This window comes from Lampetra planeri, chromosome 51, assembly GCF_965212315.1.
Source record: "Lampetra planeri chromosome 51, kcLamPlan1.2.h2, whole genome shotgun sequence".
Classification (NCBI taxonomy): domain Eukaryota; kingdom Metazoa; phylum Chordata; class Hyperoartia; order Petromyzontiformes; family Petromyzontidae; genus Lampetra; species Lampetra planeri.
In genome coordinates, this window is record NC_136157.1 from 5766314 (window position 1) to 5787841 (window position 21528).

General features: G+C 52.4%; 1 protein-coding gene across 1 annotated transcript in view; it reads right to left on the minus strand.

Annotated features, from left to right (window-relative positions):
* Positions 1–5778: 5778 nt before the first annotated feature.
* The window catches only part of TRAF3IP1 (TRAF3 interacting protein 1), a 36345-nt gene continuing 20595 nt past the window's right edge, over positions 5779–21528 (minus strand). Inside the window, exons 7-14 of the mRNA XM_078616714.1 lie at positions 20236–20338; positions 19412–19505; positions 18046–18129; positions 17546–17687; positions 13129–13165; positions 10126–10190; positions 9216–9430; positions 5779–7432 (exon numbers count right to left, since the gene is read on the minus strand). Of these exons, the coding sequence (XP_078472840.1) occupies positions 7267–7432; positions 9216–9430; positions 10126–10190; positions 13129–13165; positions 17546–17687; positions 18046–18129; positions 19412–19505; positions 20236–20338 (906 nt within the window). The 3' untranslated portion in view covers positions 5779–7266. The remainder of the gene's footprint in view (positions 7433–9215; positions 9431–10125; positions 10191–13128; positions 13166–17545; positions 17688–18045; positions 18130–19411; positions 19506–20235; positions 20339–21528) is intronic.

Sequence of the window (21528 nt, forward strand, 5' to 3'; positions counted from 1 at the left end):
CACCTCTTCCTGATTAGGCCCCACCTCTTCCTCCTTAAGCCCCACCTCTTCCTGATTAGACCCCACCTCTTCCTGATTAGGCCCCACCCTGTTACTCCTTAAGCCCCACCTCCTCTTTAGGCCCTACTCCGTTACTCCTTAATCCCCCACCCCTTCCCGATTTTAGGCTCGGTCTTTCCTCCGGACACAGGGTTGGGATGTTTGGGTAGTGCAGGGGGGGGGGGGGGTGCAGTGTGCATGTGCAACAAGTAGGTCGTGATGGGCAGTGACGTAGGGGGTAGGCGTGGGGCGGGTTCACGACAACAATCCCTCCTCAATGCGGCAAGCTAACAACAAGTGGAGCTATCGCTGTTACTCTCAAGTGTTGGTCTTCTATAAATCCCTTTCATTTCCCACGCGTATCTTAAAAATATTCATGCCACTTCGTAGTGATAGTGTCATTGTACCCACAACAAGCAAATCAAACGTTATTTAGTAGAGCGCTCTAAACAATAAAATAATTGACAAGAGTGCTTCGCAAATTGCATTACATCGAAACAAATTTTAATCGCGCAGTACAATTCAACAGTTTATCAACCCACTCCCCGAGGGAGTAAACAGGCCCCAGAAATTGAAAGTGGTGCTAAGCTGGCAAGACCAATCGACACTCTACGGATTTGTGTCAGACCGAAGAGACGGATCTTCAGCAACTGTTCAAATGTGGACAGACTACCACCAGTTTCCCTTATGCCAATGGCGAAATCGTTCCCCGACCTCGTCCGTTATCACTACAAGGACCCCCCCCACCACCTCCTTTCTTTGCTTGAACGCTCACGTTGCCAACCCTCTGGAAAATGCGTGCGACGATTGCCCAAAGTGTCGCCAAATGAATCCCCGTCTCTTCTTCAATCCGACCCGTCACCTGCGGGTGCGTTGCCCGGTGCTATCGGCAGCACATCGCCCCTCCCGCCATCCCCTCGCTCGGTCTTCAATAATCGCCCATGTCGCCGATGATCGTCGATGCCGCTTTAAAAGTGGGATCCTAGTCGGTGTACCCACCCGCGCACGAACCCGTTAACCGCTGCGGAGTCTCGCATGAAGCAAAGTGACTTTAGGGGTTAGTCCTGGAAAGAAGTTGACAACACACATGTACGCGTATTTCTTAAAATGTTTAAATGACCATTGCCAGCTTCTGCCGAAATAATCATTAGCTTTGTTGTGGAGAATATAAGTCACGTAACGGAATAAATAACGGGCATCGTTTCTGTCTGTATCTGTCCCTCCACGTAAAAGTTTTTTTCTACACATCCCATGAATTACAATTGACCCCTGCGCATGGAGCAACCTCAGCAGGTGGCAGTCATTTTACTGACCCTGGACAGATGATTATTATGACGACGACGATGACTGGGCTGAGCTGAACTGGGACTCTTTGGAGCGCAAAGATTGACACAATGGGCTCACGAGTGGTGGTAATTAGAGGATTGAGATCGAACGGCATTAAAATGACATCTGTTCCAGCGACCCCATCAGTATTTTCCGCTTAGTGCATCTTAAATTAGAACTCTGTTGCAAAGACGCGATGCCAAAATTGGAGTTGTGGCCGTATACATCGGAACGGTTTTACGGAGGATGGCGTTAACAGTTTATATACAACCCGCAAACAACGTCTACCTCAATTCACGTTTACTAACCTCAAACACAGCTCTCTTAAACGGTGTTTGATTATAATTTTTTTGTAGAACGGGTGAATCGAAGTTAAGTGAAGTTTTTTTTTTAACTAACAATTTCTCCTGCGATTTTTGCTCCGTTTGTGGCTCCTCCGTTGTTTCGCGACGGCCGCCCCGAGGCCACACTTAGAGGCCCCCAGATGAACACCGGGCTGCGTTTGCGGCTGGAAGCACGCTGACTGGGCACGCAGCAGTGAGAGCAGCACACGGGAAGGCTTCGGGGTCGGAATCGAACCCAAATGTCCCGTAGGACCCAAGTGGACAGCGAGACGAGAGTGCCAGTAGCAAGGCCCTACGAATAAGCGCCCGTGTTTTTTTTTACGCAAATAAATAATGCTCTTGTCGTGAACTTCTAATGTATATTTTACCTTGGCGTGTTGAGAAGATAGTTTTTTTTTATCGACCGGTAATAGTAATATTGTTACTGTCAACTGGGGCTGCATGCAAACAGCCGGTCTGAAGTGGTCGAATCTTAACATTGTTCTCTGAAACCTCGCTGTTCACTTTAGTTATCAACTCGGTGCTTGGGTGGCTGATATTGCCCATCCCGAAGTGGCATCGTCTCAGAATGGTCCGTCCTTTGCCGATGAGGCCCTAATAAGTCGCAACCCGGTCTCGTGTTGTTACCTTATTTAAACGAATGAAATAGCGAAATCATGAATGTAATGTTTTAGACCCCTTAGGTTCATGTAAACATCGTATTTCCCCTTTTTCTAGAAGTTACTCTCTTGTCAAGACTTAAAACAACAAATGTATTTAAAAGGAGGAATACCTTTAAAATGTCCTTCTGAGAGAGAGGGAGTTCGTGTCCGGCAAAAACTCAGCCTTGTGTGGGAGGTGGACATGCATTTGGGTGGATGTGCTCTTCATGTTGAACTTCTTTCGCACCGTACGTAGCCGACCATGCTACTCGCAGGTGCTGTGACAGATCCACCACACCACCTGGATGCCTCCCCATGATCTGGTCAACCGTAGCTCCCCATTCAGGCTCAAAATGAAAGGCTGAAACAAACTCGGTGCTAAACCAATGTTTTGTTTGTTTACAAGACAAGTCCCACTGAGCTTATGTAGCGCTTTATCAGAAGCGATCCGGCCACAAAATGATGGCTCAACAAAGTGGATCATCGCGTGGGCATTTATTGCAGCCAAATAGACGCATGTTCCTAAACGCGGAGGGAAAAATCGGAGGACCCGGAGAAAAATCCACACCAGCCAAATCCTCTAAACGTGTGATGTTGATTTGAAATGTGGAGGGGAAAACTGGAGATAAATGTATCCCACCATGGGGAGAGAGAGAACATGCAAACTCCAAATAATATACAGCAGGCGTCAGGGTCTGGATCCAACCTCCTGCATACCAGGCGAGGAAGTTAAATAGCAAACGTTTTAATGGTAGGTTTTTACCCTTTTAACTGGTACAAAACTGACACCTTTATTCAAGGCATCATGTTTGCAATGACCACAAAACAAGTAGTCAATAAAGCAAACAAAAAGAAGCAACTCTGATAAGGATAATAATATGCACTGTCCTTGAAGTTGATTGGCCCACACCCGAGACGGCTTTCTTTAGAGCCTAGTCCCCATTGGTGTAGGGCCGGATGACACCAGAAGGCGTAAGGACAGTGCATATTATTATCCTTATCAGTTGCTTTTTTTTGTTTGCTTTATTGACTACTTGTTTTGTGGTCATTGCAAACATGATGCCTTGAATAAAGGTGTCAGTTTTGTACCAGTTAAAAGGGTAAAAACCTACTATTATATTTTGCCACTGGTAAAAGAGATCTCATAGAGCAAACGTTTTGTGCAAGACCATTTTCTTTATAGTACATTGAGAGGTTAGAGACACCATGGAAAATAGTTGGAGACTGGGACCCTGTTAAAAATGCAAGTAAAATAAACTTTCTTCATGAACACTTTTAAAATTGGCATATTATCTACTCACAGCTATTGAATAACGCAATAATTTGTGCGATGAAGAAGGGCCGTTTCCCGAAAAGACGCCCGTTACGTTTAGAGTATTTCGCTGCCACTTGTAAATTTCCACGCGACAAGCCACTTCGTTCAGCACTTCAGCTGCTATCATTTGTGATGGGTCGCTTGTGAAAAAAGAGCTATCCAACTCGGTGGGCCTTTCCTGGTATATAGAAAAACTGTTTAAATAGTTAAAATACGTTTTACTGCTAAGGCCGCAGCGTTATCAACGCGGAAAACGTGTTACCCAAGTTTTTTGTCGTGGCGTTTTCGGAATCGATGATCGGTGGGATGTAATCGTGGCCCTGAAGATGACACCACGGGAGGGGGGGGGGGAGCAGCTCTCATTGGCCAAAGACACGCACGCGGCCCTGCCCCGCGTGGAGTGACCGGGATCACTCGTACACACGGACGCGTCACGCGTGCGCGCCGATTAACAATTGAACGTGGCTTCACAATAATCGTCACCGGCGAGCGCGTGTTTTCAGTGTGTATAGTAAACAGTACCGTTATTGTAGAATGTAATTTCACGTGAGAAATGCTGTTATATATGTAACACACAGGAACAGTATTAGCGCTCACGAGCATTAGTGTCTTGTACGATGAATAAAAGTTTTATCGGTGAAAAGTGAATGTCGCGGACACGCTTTATGATTTGCCGAGCGCGATTGACATTTGGGGGAGTAGCGGAGTGGAGTAAACCCGCTTGGTCCGCCAGAATACTGCGGCGTGCCGGGGCAGTCACAAGCGACAAAGGCCGGGACGGTTTGCACCTCACCGCATTCACAGTTTGGTGAAATATCCACCCACACCTCATTCTGCCTCCACGTGTTGTACGGTTGATGAAATAACCACCACTCCTCCTACGAGTGTTCCAGGTTTTTCTTTTATTTGAAGGGTTTATTTTAATATTTCACAAACCTGAGAACGTATTTTAAGTCCAAACAATTAACCTTGCATCACTTCAAAAAAACCGTGCCAACCCTCCCCCCCCAGTTCCTAATGCACAGTATTTGCAGGCAGAAACGCATACTGTGGAATGTGTTTTAAGTGTCCAGAATAGCCACCGCATGGGAAGAAATGTCCTTAAGTCTTAAAAGCTGGGGTGGTGTTTGTGCATCACACTGACAAAAGCACTGTGGCTGGGGAAAACCCACACAACTCCCCCCTTATTTAAATAAAAAGTCTTGCGGGTGCATTTAACAAACACTTTGTACGGCCACACATTTGACGATACAAAAAGCACGTTTAGAAATAAAACTCCGTGCAATTCCGTACCGAGAGAACACGCAAACTTTTCCAAGTGATGTTTTGCAAACCGTTACGAAAAGTAGCTGCTGTGGTATGTACAACTTAGTGTACAGGTTTATAGCTTTATATATACACACAGCTTTAAGTGACAGTTAAAATCAACGACGTTCAATGAGAATTAAATTGGTCACTGGCGGCCCCACGGCTGCAATGAGCAGTGCCCGTCATCGCCGCTTGCAGATCTCTAAAAACGCGGTCTCGTCGAGATGATGCAATGAGGCCCTTAGCGGCGCAGTGGCTTGACCGAAACTCGGCAGAGGTCGCAACCGGGTAACCGATACCCGATACCCGGCTACCCGTACCCAGCCGGTTACTCACCAGTGACTCACGGCCTACACATACCCGTACCCGGCCGCACCAGGGTCGCAAACGGCCGGGTACGGGTACCCGTGTGCGGCCGGGTACGGGTACGGGTGGGCCGTGAGTCACTGGTGAGTAACCGTTTGTCACTCATTTCCCAACGTCTTGTCTCTTCTCACAATTCAAGTTCCTAGAATCAACCCACCCGCGCCTGCAACATGGCTTCATCCCAGAGGTCGCAATCGGGTACCCGTTTGCGACCCTGGTGCGGCCGGGTACAGGTAGGCCGTGAGTCACTGGTGAGTAACCGTTTGTCACTCATTTCGGGTAGGGTACGGGTACGGTACGGGTAGGGAACGGGTACCCGGGTACGGGTACCCGTTTGCGACCCTGGTGCGGCCGGGTACGGAATCAAAACCCGTTTGCGACCTCTGAGACTCGGCTTCTGCATCTGTTGCAGGGGAAAGCCGTCGCAGGAAGGCCCTGGTGCTTGGAACGTTTCGTTTATTGATATTGTTTGCGTGCGGGAAACTGCGGAGTGCCCGGAGAAAACCCCACACACGTTGGAGCGCAGAAAACACAAACTCAACGTAACAGGAATAGTGAACGGAGAAACCCTTTCTTGTGATCCCAAAGTGTGTGTTAAATTCGCGGCATGGGCCACCATCGGAGGACTGATGTCATCTGTAAATCCCATTCACTACAGAAGAGCGAGTGGTGTGTCTGCCAGTGTCCCCCCCCCCACCTCGTCTCCCAGTGTCCCATGTCTCATCCCCTGGTTTGTTTGTAGACACCTACACGGCATTGTATAACAGAACTGAGATGGGGAAGAAAAAGACAATCAGTGGAGGCTGTGGCTAGAGCTGGGAATAAAATATTCTACCGGGTTCTGTTTAACCACCGGAGATCGATCAAAGTAACATTTGAGGTTCATCGGCCAAAAAGGAACTACTAGATTCTATCTTATCTATCAGCACTTGTTTAAACGGGCAGACTCAGTACATTGAGTCTCATCAGCAAGGGTGTGTAACACGAGGCAAGCCCAGCAACGCTGCCTCGCGTTAAGAGGGAAGAGCCGTTCAACCACCAACCCCAAGCAGGTTGTCCGGACATGAGAGCAACATGGACGTCACGGGAAACAGTTCTGCAACAGCTGTGACCATCAACAATTATAATGAATGTCTAAGTTCAGGAAAAGCTTCTACCGGCTTTGGGTTCCTAACAAGTGCCTGGGATGAGTGAGGCCCTGTTCAGAACCGAGTGTGTGTGTGCGTGCGCGCGCGTGTGAGTTTGTGTGTTCGCGATTGAGTTCCATTCGGAGTGTCATCCAATGAGACTGGGCGTGTGTTCGCTAAAAGCTCCCCCAGTGTACAACCTCTCCCTCCCTGCGTCTCGATCAACAACGGGGTCTGTCGGTCCGTGCGAGTCTACACGAGTCCCACCCCCCAGTCCCACGTCTCTCCCGCTAGATATCCGTTCGGTGTTCACCGATTTGCATTGGCTTTCCATTGCCGAACGAATACGGTGGAAGGCTGCGCTCATCACACACACAAAGTGCTCGTCACAAATTAACCGGGACAGCTCGCTGATCTCGTCAAGGGGCATAAAACATCACGCGAACTCCGTCGGTCATCCTCGCGGCAGCAGCAGTAGCACCGGCTTTTGACTAGCCATCCAATAAAGACGGTCGCCGCTTTCAGATGTGGTTCTGCGGACCGTCTGGAACGCTCTTCCTTCCGATGTTAGGAAGCCACTGGAGCTATGCCACTTTTAAATAATCTCGATTGAAAACTCACTTCTATTAGAGCTCCTTTTTGTGTTTAGTTTGTTGTCCTTCCCCTCTGATTAGCGCGGTTGGCTACGTACGGTGCGAAACAAAGTTCTACGTACGTACGTACCCACGTACGTCGCACTCTTCCGCCGGCGGCAGGAGGACCGTGAGCGAGACCTGCGGCCCGACCGGCGCTCCGCCCCCCTAAGCCCTGGCTCCGGCGCCGATGCTGCCAATCATCTTGTCGATTCTCTCGTCGTTGCGGTGGACGGACGCCTTGACGGCGCCGATCTGCTCCAGCTGCTCCTGGATCTGCTGATCGAGGGTCGTCAACTCGGCCCTCAGCGGCTCCAGCGCCTTCTCCGTCAGCCTTGGCGCGCGTACGAGACACGGGCGCACGATAAGGACGCGCAAGCTGTAACGACTAAACTATTTTCTATTTCACCAGGTGAATGCCTCGCCGAGCTACGTAGCCATTTTTTTCAGAAGCGACCATCTGGCTATCACAAATGATGGCTCAACCAAGTGGGCTTCTATTATTACGTTGGCATTCATGGCAGCCAAATACATCTATAGAAAAGATCTTCACAGCCCATCGGATTCCTCCAGTATAAAGATTCTGATTCTGAAATGCGGAGGGGAAAACCGGAGGACCTGGAAAAAATGTACACGCGACCACAGGGTGAGAGGACACGCACACTCCATATATACAGTGTCAGGGTCGGGATCGAACCCACGACCTCTTGTATACCAGGCGAGAGAGTTAACATCGCAGAACCGTCTAGCGATATGAGATGTATCTTCTTGGTTCTTTCGGTAAAGTCACGTGACTTTACTGAAAGAACCAAGAAGATGAATCCCTGCAGTCACGAAAGCTTTAAATAGAGATGAGATGTAGTTGATAAGAGGACGGCGAGACCGTAAAATATTCATGAACCCCCACAACTTCGGCCAGTGGTTCTCAACCGGGGGTATGCGGACCCCTGGGGGTAGGTGGCAGTGTCCCAGGGGCTAGACGGTGACTTGTAAATGTGTGAAGTTACACATCATACGCGAAGCCACTGGTGAATAGTCACGTGTGAATCTTCCAATATAAAATAACAACGATAACATTTAAATCCGTTGGGTAACCCGGAATCATGGTGGGTCAGGCAAAGGGGGGGTTAACTCGGTTGAAACAAAATTCAACAACAAGGCAGGGAGTACATTTGCCATAAAGGCTTGAGGACGACTGGCTTAGGCTGTGGAGACAGGAGCGAATGTTAGGGTCAGGCCACTAGGCCTGCATCGCAGTGCAATGGACCACGGCATAAGCTCTCCAGCAAGACGCAAAGATCCCCCGTATAGCCTTGAACCGACTGTTGGGACAAGTGCCGTTACATTGAGTAGCACCTCTTCTTGGTTCTTTCGGTAAAGTCACGTAGAAGGGAAAGAACCAAGAAGATGAATCCCTGCAGTCACGAAAGCTTTAAATTGAGTAGCATCTATGAAGGCTGCCACGGCCCACGAGGGTGGTCAGAACCACACCCGGCCGCTGTGGTCTCCCCAGTGGCGACGTTTACACAGCAGAGAGCAGTGGGTACTCAATTGAGGCTGAGTCGCCCTAGGGGAGGCCCACGACAAATGTTTGGTAGCTTAAAGCAGGGAATCGAACTTCTAGATTTGAAGCTTTCGTGACTGCAAGGATTCATACTCTTAGGTTTTTTCGGTAAAGTCAGAAAACCTCCTCCCCCCCTCCCCCTTAACTTGTATATAAGATCTTGTCTCTTGGATTTTTCCTCACTTGATACAGTAAATCTGGCTGTGACGGTCCCACCTGATGACGGAGACTTGTGTTGCCTCCGAAACGTCGTGAATTATTATTTTATTTCTATTATTATTTCTATTAATTTTTTACCTACGTGACTTTACCGAAAAAACCAGGGCATCGAAACTCCGTTCGCCGGGGGGGTTTGTAGCGCAGCGCGCTAACCGGTTACACCACTGCTCCTCACACACACACACACATGCGCGGCCACACGCGGGCACACACGTGGGCACACGTGGGCACACGCGGACACACACACGCACGCGGACACACACACGCGGGCACACACACACACGCGGGCACACACACACACGCGGACACACACACACGGACACACGCGGGCAACCTGTGCTGGTCGGCGAGAGCCTCGGCGTGCTGCCGCCTCTGGCGCGTCCACGTGGCGAGCTCGGCGTGCATGGCGTCCAGGTCCTCCTGCAGGTAGTCCATCACCTTGCTGAGCGGCAGCGTGCTGCGGCACAGCGCCTGCACGGCTCCACGTAGGCGCTCCGTCTCGCGCAGCGCCGCCTCGCGCCCCTTCTGACGCGCGCCGTCCATCACCACCTTGCAGCACGCACGCACGCGCGGGCAGAGATCCCCACCCCGCGTCAGCTTTAACAGACTGTTGGGGCGAGTGCGCTTCGCGAGGAGCAGCGCATATTATGATGGCCGGCACGCGACGGGGGGTGGGTGGGTGGCCGGCACGCGACGGGGGGTGGGTGGGTGGCCGGCACCATGCCCTAGTGGCGATTACACTCCACACCATGTGCTCATTTGAGGCCGAGTCGACCTAGGGGAGGCCCAGATAACCGTCACTGGTGTTGGTAGCCGTGAGCGGGAATCGAACTCTGACGACGGGGGTTCGTAGTGCAGCACGCCAACCACTACACTCCCGCTCCCCCTACCCCAGAGACGCACACAGACATGCACGCATTCGGACATACTGACAGACAAGCACATACGTACATCCGGTGCAAAATAAGTTATTTACACAAACACACACAGGCCTTTGACCCCACATAGGCTTCTTGCACCACTCTACATACCAATCATCGCCCCCTCTTACTGGCAGGCTACCACCTACACCCCCCCCCCCTAAATCGTGTCACTTTTGCAAACGAGACTTCATCCCCGGTCTCTTGAGTTGGGACTCGCGTCCAACAAACGTAAACTTGGGACCGTCACGCGTGGCCTGGGGACGGGGGGGGGGGTGTTAATTCGTCCCCTCGGCGCACGAAGCCACCGCCACCGCCGCGCACCTTGGGCGGTGTCCGCGTCGCTCCGTAGCCCTTCTTCGTCTCCAGGATCTTCTTCACGAGGCCACCTGCGGCACAAAGCGGCGCACGTCGGCACGTCGGCAAGTCGACACGTCGGCACGTCGGCACGGGGAAACGACGAGGCCAAGGGGCTCGCGCGGCTCGGGACGCCGCTGCCCTCATCCCGCGGTCGCCAGGAAGCCGAGTTCCACTCAGGGGCCTCGGGTCTCCCAAGTCGGTGGTCTTCATCGTAAAGGCCCCCCCCCCCCCCCCGCGGGTCCCACCGGTGGGCCGGGCCCCCCCCTGGTGGCCTTAAGCACGGCCTCTCCGACAATACACGAAATGTGAAATACCGTCCCCCATCATCATCATCGTGCTGTCAAACCTCCCCAATGGTTTCAAAGGTGTGGTGGCCCCTTAACACTACTGATGTCTTATCGGCAGAGTGGGCCCTCCCATCTCTGAAAATGAGTGAAGAAATACTGCTGAACAAGTCGACGGCTCCTGGCAATTTTCGTTGTTTTTGGCCGATTCCGTCAAACCGAGGCGTCGGTTGAAACAAACCCGAGATGGGCACGAGACTCAACCTCCCTGCGGTCACAGGTATACCGCTCCACCCTGTTACTCTGGCCACCACGCAACTCCCACTCGGTTACTCTGGCCACCACGCAACTCCCACTCTGCTACTCTGGCCACCACGCAACTCCCACTCTGCTACTCTGGCCACCACGCAACTCCCACTCTGCTACTCTGGCCACCACGCAACTCCCACTCTGTTACTCTGGCCACCACGCAACTCCCACTCTGCTACTCTGGCCACCACGCAACTCCCACTCTGCTACTCTGGCCACCACGCAACTCCCACTCTGCTACTCTGGCCACCACGCAACTCCCACTCTGCTACTCTGGCCACCACGCAACTCCCACTCTGCTACTCTGGCCACCACGCAACTCCCACTCTGCTACTCTGGCCACCACGCAACTCCCACTCTGCTACTCTGGCCACCACGCAACTCCCACTCTGCTACTCTGGCCACCACGCAACTCCCACTCTGCTACTCTGGCCACCACGCAACTCCCACTCTGTTACTCGCGCCACCACCCAACTCCCACTCTGTTACTCGCGCCACCACCCAACTCCCACTCTGTTACTTTGGCCACCACCCAATTCCCACTCTGTTACTCGCGCCACCACCCAATTCCCACTCTGTTACTCTGGCCACCACCCAACTCCCACTCTGTTACTCTGGCCACCACCCAACTCCCACTCTGCTACTCTGGCCACCACCCAACTCCCACTCTGTTACTCTGGCCACCACCCAACTCCCACTCTGCTACTCGCGCCACCACCCAACTCCCACTCTGCTACTCTGGCCACCACCCAACTCCCACTCTGTTACTCTGGCCACCACCCAACTCCCACCCTGTTACTTTGGCCACCACCCAACTCCCACTCTGTTACTCTGGCCACCACCCAACTCCCACTCTGTTACTCTGGCCACCACCCAACTCCCACTCTGCTACTCTGGCCACCACCCAACTCCCACTCTGTTACTCTGGCCACCACCCAACTCCCACCCTGTTACTTTGGCCACCACCCAACTCCCACTCTGTTACTCGCGCCACCACCCAACTCCCACTCTGTTACTCTGGCCACCACCCAACTCCCACTCTGTTACTCTGGCCACCACCCAACTCCCACTCTGTTACTCGCGCCACCACCCAACTCCCACCCTGTTACTTTGGCCACCACCCAACTCCCACTCTGTTACTTTGGCCACCACCCAACTCCCACTCTGTTACTCGCGCCACCACCCAACTCCCACTCTGTTACTCTGGCCACCACCCAACTCCCACTCTGTTACTCTGGCCACCACCCAACTCCCACTCTGTTACTCGCGCCACCACCCAACTCCCACCCTGTTACTTTGGCCACCACCCAACTCCCACTCTGTTACTCTGGCCACCACCCAACTCCCACTCTGTTACTCGCGCCACCACCCAACTCCCACCCTGTTACTCTGGCCACCACCCAACTCCCACCCTGTTACTTTGGCCACCACCCAACTCCCACTCTGTTACTCTGGCCACCACCCAACTCCCACTCTGTTACTCTGGCCACCACCCAACTCCCACTCTGTTACTCTGGCCACCACCCAACTCCCACTCTGTTACTCTGGCCACCACCCAACTCCCACTCTGTTACTCGCGCCACCACCCAACTCCCACCCTGTTACTCTGGCCACCACCCAACTCCCACCCTGTTACTTTGGCCACCACCCAACTCCCACTCTGTTACTCGCGCCACCACGCAACTCCCACTCTGTTACTCTGGCCACCACGCAACTCCCACAACACACAGCGTGTCTGGACGTCTCGCCGCTCATTTGCGCGAGCCGCAACGCCCCCCTTGTTTTCAAAGCGCCGGATTATCGCCCCCCCCCCCCCGGGGCGGCTGGAGAAGGGGGCTGCACGAGAGCGGTTGCGTGGACACAGGGAGGGGAGCGGAGGGGTGGCACTTATGTTGATATGCGGCAGACGGCTCACGGATGCATAGTTGGCATTTGCTGAATAATGAAACACGAGTTAATTATACTCTGCAGTGCCACGTGTGCACCCTCCCACGCCAACAACAGCGCTGGCGATCACGCACACTACGATGGGATCCCACGGTGGCGGAGATGTTAACTACCTCGCCTGGTATACAGGAGGTCGTGGGTTCGATCACCACCCTGACACCTGCTGTACATTTGGAGTTTGTCTTTTCCCTGTGGTGGTGCGGATTTTTCTCCGGGTCCTCGGGTTTTTTTTCCCTCCGCGTTTAGAAACATGCGTTCGTTTGGCTGCGATAAATGTCCACGCGATAAGCCACTTGGTTGAGCTATCATTTGCGGGCCAGGTCGCTTCTGAAAAATATCGATACTTACCTGGTGAAATAAAAATAGTTTAGTTTTACAGTTTCATTTATAGATGTATAGATACAAACTAAAAACTACAACCACCCACCGTGTTCCTCTCCATCGACGTCTTCCGTAGCCTCCAACTGAAAAAGAAGAACCCCACTTTAGACAGACAGGGTATGGGGGGGGGAGGCGTTGCCACGGTTGCTGTTGGCAAGCACTTTTGAGGCCCGAAGACACCAGGGTGTATCATGGGAAGAATATCCCACAATGCCGAAGGAAGACAAGTGGTGTACGTTATTATCATGACTACGGGTACAGAATTCCCAGGACGGCTGCCTCCACAAGAGGACAACGCTGGGAAAAGCAGGACAGGTGGCAACCCCAAACCAGCACCATGTATTTTGCGACTCTCCACGGCGCGACTCAAAACCTCCTCTGTAATCCAGGACCAGGGTCCGTTGCCACTGCCTGCCGTTGTTTCTCCGTGCCCTTCGCCCTCCTGTATCCTTGCACTACACGGCTCACGGTTTGCACCCCACTCCTCCTCCTCCGCAGCAGCGCAGCTCATAACCTCCTCCTCCTCTCTGCACCGAGGAGCATGACCAGGGGTCACTGCCTGTCGTCGTTTCTCCGCGGCAGCCTAAGCCGTCTGCAACGCCATCGCCGCCCCCTACATTTCCAGCAGCAGCAGCATGCGCAGAGTTTTTGTTTTTAAGGAGGCACTCACACGGAGCTTGGCTCTGCACCCGACAGTCAGATTAATTTACATCTGTGCGCGTTATAAATTGCACTGATATTATTGTTGATAATTATTATATATTCAGCACAGTACTGCTGGGACAGTACCCAAGCTGGGGTGTTCCCACAACAGTCCCACAAACTTTATAAAAGCTGTTCCTGGGACGGTAATCTGGCTGGCATAAAGCTCGCATGGCTCCTTGAAGTGAGAAAGAGCCTGGGGCTCACGAAAGCCGACTAAACGATGGCGAGTTGTTAACTACCTCGCACTAATTTTGCTGTCACACCAAAATTTGACACACTGATTTTGCTGTGACGGTTCCACCTGAAGACGGAAGCTTGTGTTGCCTTCGAAACATCGCGATTTAATTGATTTATTTTCTTTCTTACCTACGTGACTTTACTGAAAACGAATAATTTAAAGTCGAGTTTAGTCGTGATGTCACACCATCGTTGCCCTATGCCAAGGAGGTCGGGCAACAAAGATAACGAGAGACATTTCTTTTGTTCGAATTCGGTAACAAACAAAAACAATTACAGGCAGTCCCCGACTTACGATGGAGATGCGTTACAACGACCCCATCGTAAGTCGAAAATATCGTAAGTCCAAGATGGCCTAGCCTACCCAGGAGACTTAAAGAATGGTGATAATTTAGCAACACAGAGCAATTTGCAGTAGCGTACTGTATAAACTATATGCGTACAGAACATCCCGGCAGCGTCCAAACGTACAGTATCGTACCTCGTACGCTGCTGCGTTTGCCTGCCGCGCGAAATTTAAAATATTTTACAATTTTCTCGCATCGCTATCGCCATCGTAACATCGAAATATCGTAAGTCGCACCCCATCGTAAGTCGGGGACGACCTGTACTTCAATCGCCGCAATGCGACGTGAACACGAGACGGTCGTGTGGTCCTTGACAAATGACGTATCCGAGCCAGAGGTCGCAACCGGGTACCCGATACCCGTACCCTACCCGATACCCGGCTACCCGTACCCGGCCAGGTACGGGTACCCGTTTGCGACCCTGGTGCGGCCGGGTACGGGTACGGGTAGGCCGTGAGTCACTGGTGAATCACCGTTTGTCACTCATTTCGGGTAGGGTACGGGTAGAGAACGGCTACCCGTACCCGGCCGGGTATGGGTACGGGTAAGGAATCAAAACCCGTTTGCGACCTCTGCTCTAAGCGGGTCCTTGAAGGCTGATGACCGCTGCCCATGCCCTTCACGGCAACCGATTAGTTCTGGGCGCAGCGTTTAAAATACCGCACTCACAATGGCAACCACGGTGGTCGTACCACCAATGGGCAGCACTACGTCACATTCTCTGTTTGCATAAAACACTATTTTATATAGACGCTACATTCGTCTGCTGTGCGTATAAAATACCAAACACCGTTAATAAAAACAATCGTTACCGATGTAAAATTAAATCAGTAGCCAGGAGTTGTAAACATGAGGCTTATTGGCAGTGGGGAGGGAGTGAATGAACATCAGAGTCTGTGGGCCAGAGCACATATTGGCACCACCTCAGACAGCAAAACTTTAGCCGTGTCGATTTGTTCACAGGGCTGATGAAAATGGATTACTGGATAACCACACTTCGTTATTTCACATGGTTGTCACACAAGTTATTGGCCAGTACTGACGAGCGAAGCACCTGGGTCTAGCAGGCCCGTGGTGGAAGATGCAACTGTGAACATATTGCACTGTGGCCCACAGAATAGGGGGAGGCCAATGCATAATTGATTGTGAATGAATGGGAGGCAGGAGGGGGGGTGGGCGGTGGTGGTAGTCTATAGAGACGCCACATGAATATTCTAAAGCTTATCTTTGCAGGAGGCTCGCACCTGCTTTTAAACAAGGCTCTGGCGATGCATAATGCATACGCAAGTGTAAACACACCGGGCCTGTGGAGACTGCGCACGGATGTTACTAACCCTCCGCGCTCTATCGCCTGATTTTTAAGTAAGTCAATAAATAAAGCTACAGCTGCCACTCTTGCGAGACGTTTGTTTCCGTGCGCACCGCCTCAACGACGCGAGCCCCCGCCGCACGTACAGGCCGCACGACGGAGCGTCGCGGGTTTTCCGAGCGAGCGCGACCACGTGCGGGGGGCTGGGAGAGAGCGCGACGGGAACCCGTTGCATTCTGCGGGCGAAGGTTTCGTGCTAGCGTCCACGGTTTCTAACCGCTGGCTTATCCGGTGAAGTACGTAAATACAAAACAAAAGATCGCCCGTATAGCCTCGGCAGAGTGTTGGGGCAAGTGCTGGAGAGCGGCACCTATTAAGGGCCCGTTACATTTTCCATCGTAAATAAAATCTACCAAGTCGAACCATCCGGTTTTACGACCACTCCCAGCTGAGCACAGAGAGGAAAGAACACTCACAGGCCACCACTGGAGGAAGCCACGTGTGGGAAAAGTTCATGACGGAGGCCAGGAGGAGGCGTTCGTGTTGAACAAGCGCAGAGCCCCACACTGGACATCTGTGAGAAAGAGCTTCACAGGCTCATCGGATTCCTCCTCCTTCTCCAGTCTAAATAAAAGATTCCGATTCTGGAAGCCGGGATGGGATCTCCGAATCGCTCCACCACCACTCGGAACACCAACGAGCTGGTTGGACCAAACTCCTCTCGCGCTCTCACTAAGCGGCGGACGCTGCTTAGAAGTTAGGCGGGCGGCAGAGGTCGCAAACGGGTTTTGATTCCTTACCCGTACCCGGCCGCACCAGGGTCGCAAACGGGTACCCGTACCCGGCCGTACCCGGCCGGGTACGGGTAGGGTACGGGTATCGGGTACCCGATTGCGACCTCTGGGATGAAGCCATGTTGCAGGCGCGGGTGAGTTGATTCTAGGAACTTGAATTGTGAGAAGAGACAAGACGATGGGAAATGAGTGACAAATAGTTACTCACCAGTGACTCACGGTCTACCCGTACCCGGCCGCACCAGGGTCGCAAACGGGTACCCGTACCCGTACCCGGCCGGGTACGGGTAGCTGGGTATCGGGTAGGGTACGGGTATCGGGTACCCGGTTGCGACCTCTGGCACGCGGCTTTTAGTAACTCGGGAGGGCGCGTGGACGAACCGACGCGGCGGGTTGAGCTACCGTTAAGAGGCACGCATTTTTTTATTGTTTTAGATTATTTTGCTGCTATCAAATGTCCAAATGATGAACCACTTTGTTGAACTACCATTTGTGGCCAGGTAGCTTCTGAAAAATAAGTTCATTACCCTCAGTGGGCTTTGCTTGTAGGATTATAGTTTATCTTCTTGGTTCTTTCGGTAAAGTCACGTAAGGGAAATAATAAAGTAATACAAATAAAACAATAAAATACAATTCTCACGACGTTTCGGCCACAACGCAAGCAGCCGTCCTCAGGTGAAGAAACAGAGCTGTGGGAAAGACAGCAGCTTGCGTTGTGGCCGAAACGTCGTGAGAATTTTATTTTATAATGTTGTATTTTTATTATTTTATTATTTCCCTTCTACGTGACTTTACCGAAATAACCAAGAATATGAATCCCTGCAGTCAGGAAAGCTTTAAATCGAGATTATAGTTTAGTTTTATTTGTACGTATTTAGGCGATTTTTTTTTACCTTTCCTTTACCTTTCCACCCCTATCGTGCTTTTTGTATTGTTTGTTGTAACGTTCTTACCCTGCGCCCCCCTACAGGACATCTGTGAAAAAAAATAGCTTCATAGCTCATCAGATTCCTCCTCCTCCTCCTCCTCCAGTCTAAATAAATATTCTCATTCTGGTGACGTGGAACTCACGGGTCCTGCGGCGTCGAGCGAGTCCGAGGTAGCTGGCGCCGACTCAGCAACCACGAACTGCTCGTCATCGTCATCGTCGCCGCCGTCGGAGTTCCTGCCTCCTTCCACGATGACGTTGGCCACGGCCTTGGCACTCCCCGTCCTGAGCTCGGCAAATACGCACACACACACACACAGTGAGAGAATGATGCACACAGCGACAACGATACACGCGCACACACAGAAATACGAAGATACACGTACACACAGAGACCACCAAACGCACCACACATACACAGTGAGAGAATGATGCACACAGCGACAGCGATACACGCGCACACACAGAAATACGAAGATACACGTACACACAGAGACCACCATACGCACCACACACACAGTGAGAGAATGATGCACACAGCGACAGCGATACACGCACACACAGAAATACGAAGATGGAGAGACTCGGCCGAGTTTGTGGGGGGACCGCGAGGGTTGGGGTCGCCACGGCGATGCCTCGTTACCTCTCGGTCGGATGCGTCTCGGCGCTCTCCTGACGTCGGATTCTCGGTGCAGCTGGGCGGGCGCTGCTGGGGCGCGGGGGCCTCCTAGTACACGCACACACGCACACACGCACACACACACACACGCACACACACACACGCACACACACACACACGCGCACACACACACACGCACACGCGCGCACACACACGCACACACACGCACGTACGCACGCACGCACGCACACACACACACGCGCACACACACACGCACACACACACGCACACACACGCACACACGCACACACACGCACAGACACGCACACACACACACGCACACACACACACACACACGCGCACACACGCGCACACGCACGCACGCGCACACACACACACACGCACACACACGCACACACACACGCACACACACACGCACACACACGCACACACGCACACACATACGCACGCACACACACACACGCGCGCACACACGCAAACACACACGCACACACGCACACAGCACAGAGCGCGCAAACAAAGACAAAGATTCCCCTTATAGCCTTAACAGACTGTTAGGGCAAGTGCTGTTAGCAAGCACTTATGAAGGCCGACACGGCACGCAAGGGGGTGGTTGGCCAGCACCACGCCCGACCACCTTTGTCTCCCCAGTGGGGATGTTTTTACACACCGCACCAGGTACTTATTAGAGGTTGAGTGGACCTAAGGGAGGCCCAGGGCCGGTTCAGATAACCGTGAGCGGGAATCGCGTGTGTGTACGCAAGTCCGTACCCTCATGTGTCCGCACTCATGTACGCAAGTGTGTACGTGCTGGTGTGTATGCTCTCGTGTACACTAGCGTGTGTGCTCTCGTGTACACTAGCGTGTGCGCTCTCATGTACACTAGCGTGTGCTCTCGTGTACACTAGCGTGTGCTCTCGTGTACACTAGCGTGTGCGCTCTCGTGTACACTAGCGTGTGCTCTCGTGTACACTAGCGTGTGCGCTCTCATGTACACTAGCGTGTGCGCTCTCGTGTACACTAGCGTGTGCTCTCGTGTACACTAGCGTGTGCGCTCTCGTGTACACTAGTGTGTGCGCTCTCGTGTACACTAGCGTGTGCTCTCGTGTACACTAGCGTGTGCGCTCTCATGTACACTAGCGTGTGCTCTCGTGTACACTAGCGTGTGCGCTCTCATGTACACTAGCGTGTGCTCTCGTGTACACTAGCGTGTGCGCTCTCATGTACACTAGCGTGTGCGCTCGTGTGTACACTATTGTGTGCTCTCGTGTACACTAGTGTGTATGCTCTCGTGTACACTAGTGTATGCTCTCGTGTACACTAGTGTGTGTGCTCTCGTGTACACTAGCGTGTGCTCATGCGTCCACACCTCTGTAGCGGTAGCGCAGCAACATCAGCAGCCTCGCCATTCACCCGCGCTCCCTCCTCCTCCTCCTTCTCCTCCTTCTGCGCGCCCTCCGCCTCTGCGATGCGGGAACGATTCACTCGCTTCGGCTCACGAGCGACAAGCCTGCCGCCGAAGCGACTCGCGTTCATCCCCGTTAACCCCTACGCGGGAGCACGGCTCGGTGCGCCCTGGCCCGACGCTGGAGATGAATGCGTTGCAGGCAACGACAGCAATACTACCGGTTTACGTGGGGGATGCGTTCCTGAAAGGTGCGACTGAAGGATATGGAAGCGCTTTAAAGGGTAGTAGTACAGTGAGGGAAAAAAGTATTTGATCCCCTGCTGATTTTGGTTAAATACTTATTTCCCTCGTTAAAATGCAAATCAATTTATAACGTTTTTGACATGCGTTTTTCTGGATTTTGTTGTTGTTATTCTGTCTCTCACTGTTCAAATAAACCTACCATTAAAATCATAGACTGATCATTTCTTTGTCAGTGGGCAAACGTACAAAATCAGCAGGAGATCAAATACTTGTTTCCCTCACTGTAGGCGGTGGAGGCGAAGGCTGAGAGGCGACGGATAACGACAAAGGACGCACGATGCTGTAAGCGATGCAATTGCGTTGTTAGAATACACGCAGCAATCGTCGCAACCCCGACGACTGCGAAAAAAACTTCGTGGGACCCTCCTGAAAGAGAGCCGCGAGACTCCCGGGTGCCCGAGCCTCGCAGCGGCGCCAACGTTCGCTCGCCGCGCACGCCCCACCGTGAGGCCAGCCGCACCGGTGGCCTCCCGGGGCCCCACCTTCGTCAGCGGCGGCGGCGGCGTCGTTGGTGACGACGTCGCGGTGCCGTCTACGGTGGCCCTTGGCTGTGGGCGGCCGCACCACCCGTGCCGGGCTCCCCGCCTGCGGCAAAACATGGCAACAGAGCAGTCGCACGTGGCATGACCGTCACCGAGTCCCAGAGGTCGCAACTGGGTACCCGATACCCGTACCCTACCCGATACCTGGCTACCCGTACCCGGCCGGGTACGGGTAGCCGTTTGCGACCCTGGTGCGGCCGGGTACGGGTATGGGTAGGCCGTGAGTCACTGGTGAATCACCGTTTGTCACTCATTTCCCAACGTCTTGTCTCTTCTCACAATTCAAGTTCCTAGAATCAACCCACCCGCGCCTGCAACATGGCTTCATCCCAGAGGTCGCAATCGGGTACCCGTACCCTACCCGATTGCCACGCCGCATGTATCGTGAAGATGTACGCATGTACAGTAAAAGCTTGGCTTGCGAGTAACTTGGTCTGCGAGTGTTTTGCGAGACGAGCAAAAATTTTAAGTAAATATTAATTTGATAAACGAGCGAGGTTTTGCAATACGAGTAGCACGTGTGTACGCTTTGTCTGCCGAGCGTCACGTGATCACAACTGATGTACGAGTTCTTTGGATTACAAACACGTTTCCGGAACGAATTACGCTCGCAATCCAAGGTTTTACTGTATGTTGAACGTCTTTCGCATCGTACGTAGACAACCGTGGATATAATCGGAGATGCGGGGGGTGGGGGGCCAGGACAACAAACTAAACACAGAACGCAGTTCTAAACGGAAACAAACTAAACAAGAAAAGCTGACAACCGGCGCACTACGGAGACAACGGCGTAAGAACATGCTCAACGGAAGACCTGGCCCCAAAGAACGACGCGCTATTATCTCGCGAGAAAACAACGTGGGGCCTACGCAACGCAAGACGTTACAACGCACGTTCAAATGCTCACTGAACATTTTGAATCTAAACGACTGCCCTTGCGATAATTGTTTTTTTACCCTTCTATCTGGCAACAAAACTGACACCTTTTTTACAAGGAGTCATTCATGTTTGCATAGACCACAATACCTGCAGTCATAATGAAAAAAAAACTCTGATAATGTATGCACTGTCCTTGAAGTTGATTGGTCCACACCCGAGACAGCTTTCCTTAGAGCCTAGTCTCACATGGTGTTGGACCAGATGACGCCAAAAGGCGCAAACTCAAAGACAATGCACCATCAGAGTATGAGAGCTCTGGGTAAGCATTGCCTCCACCATCACCTAGAGCTCTTT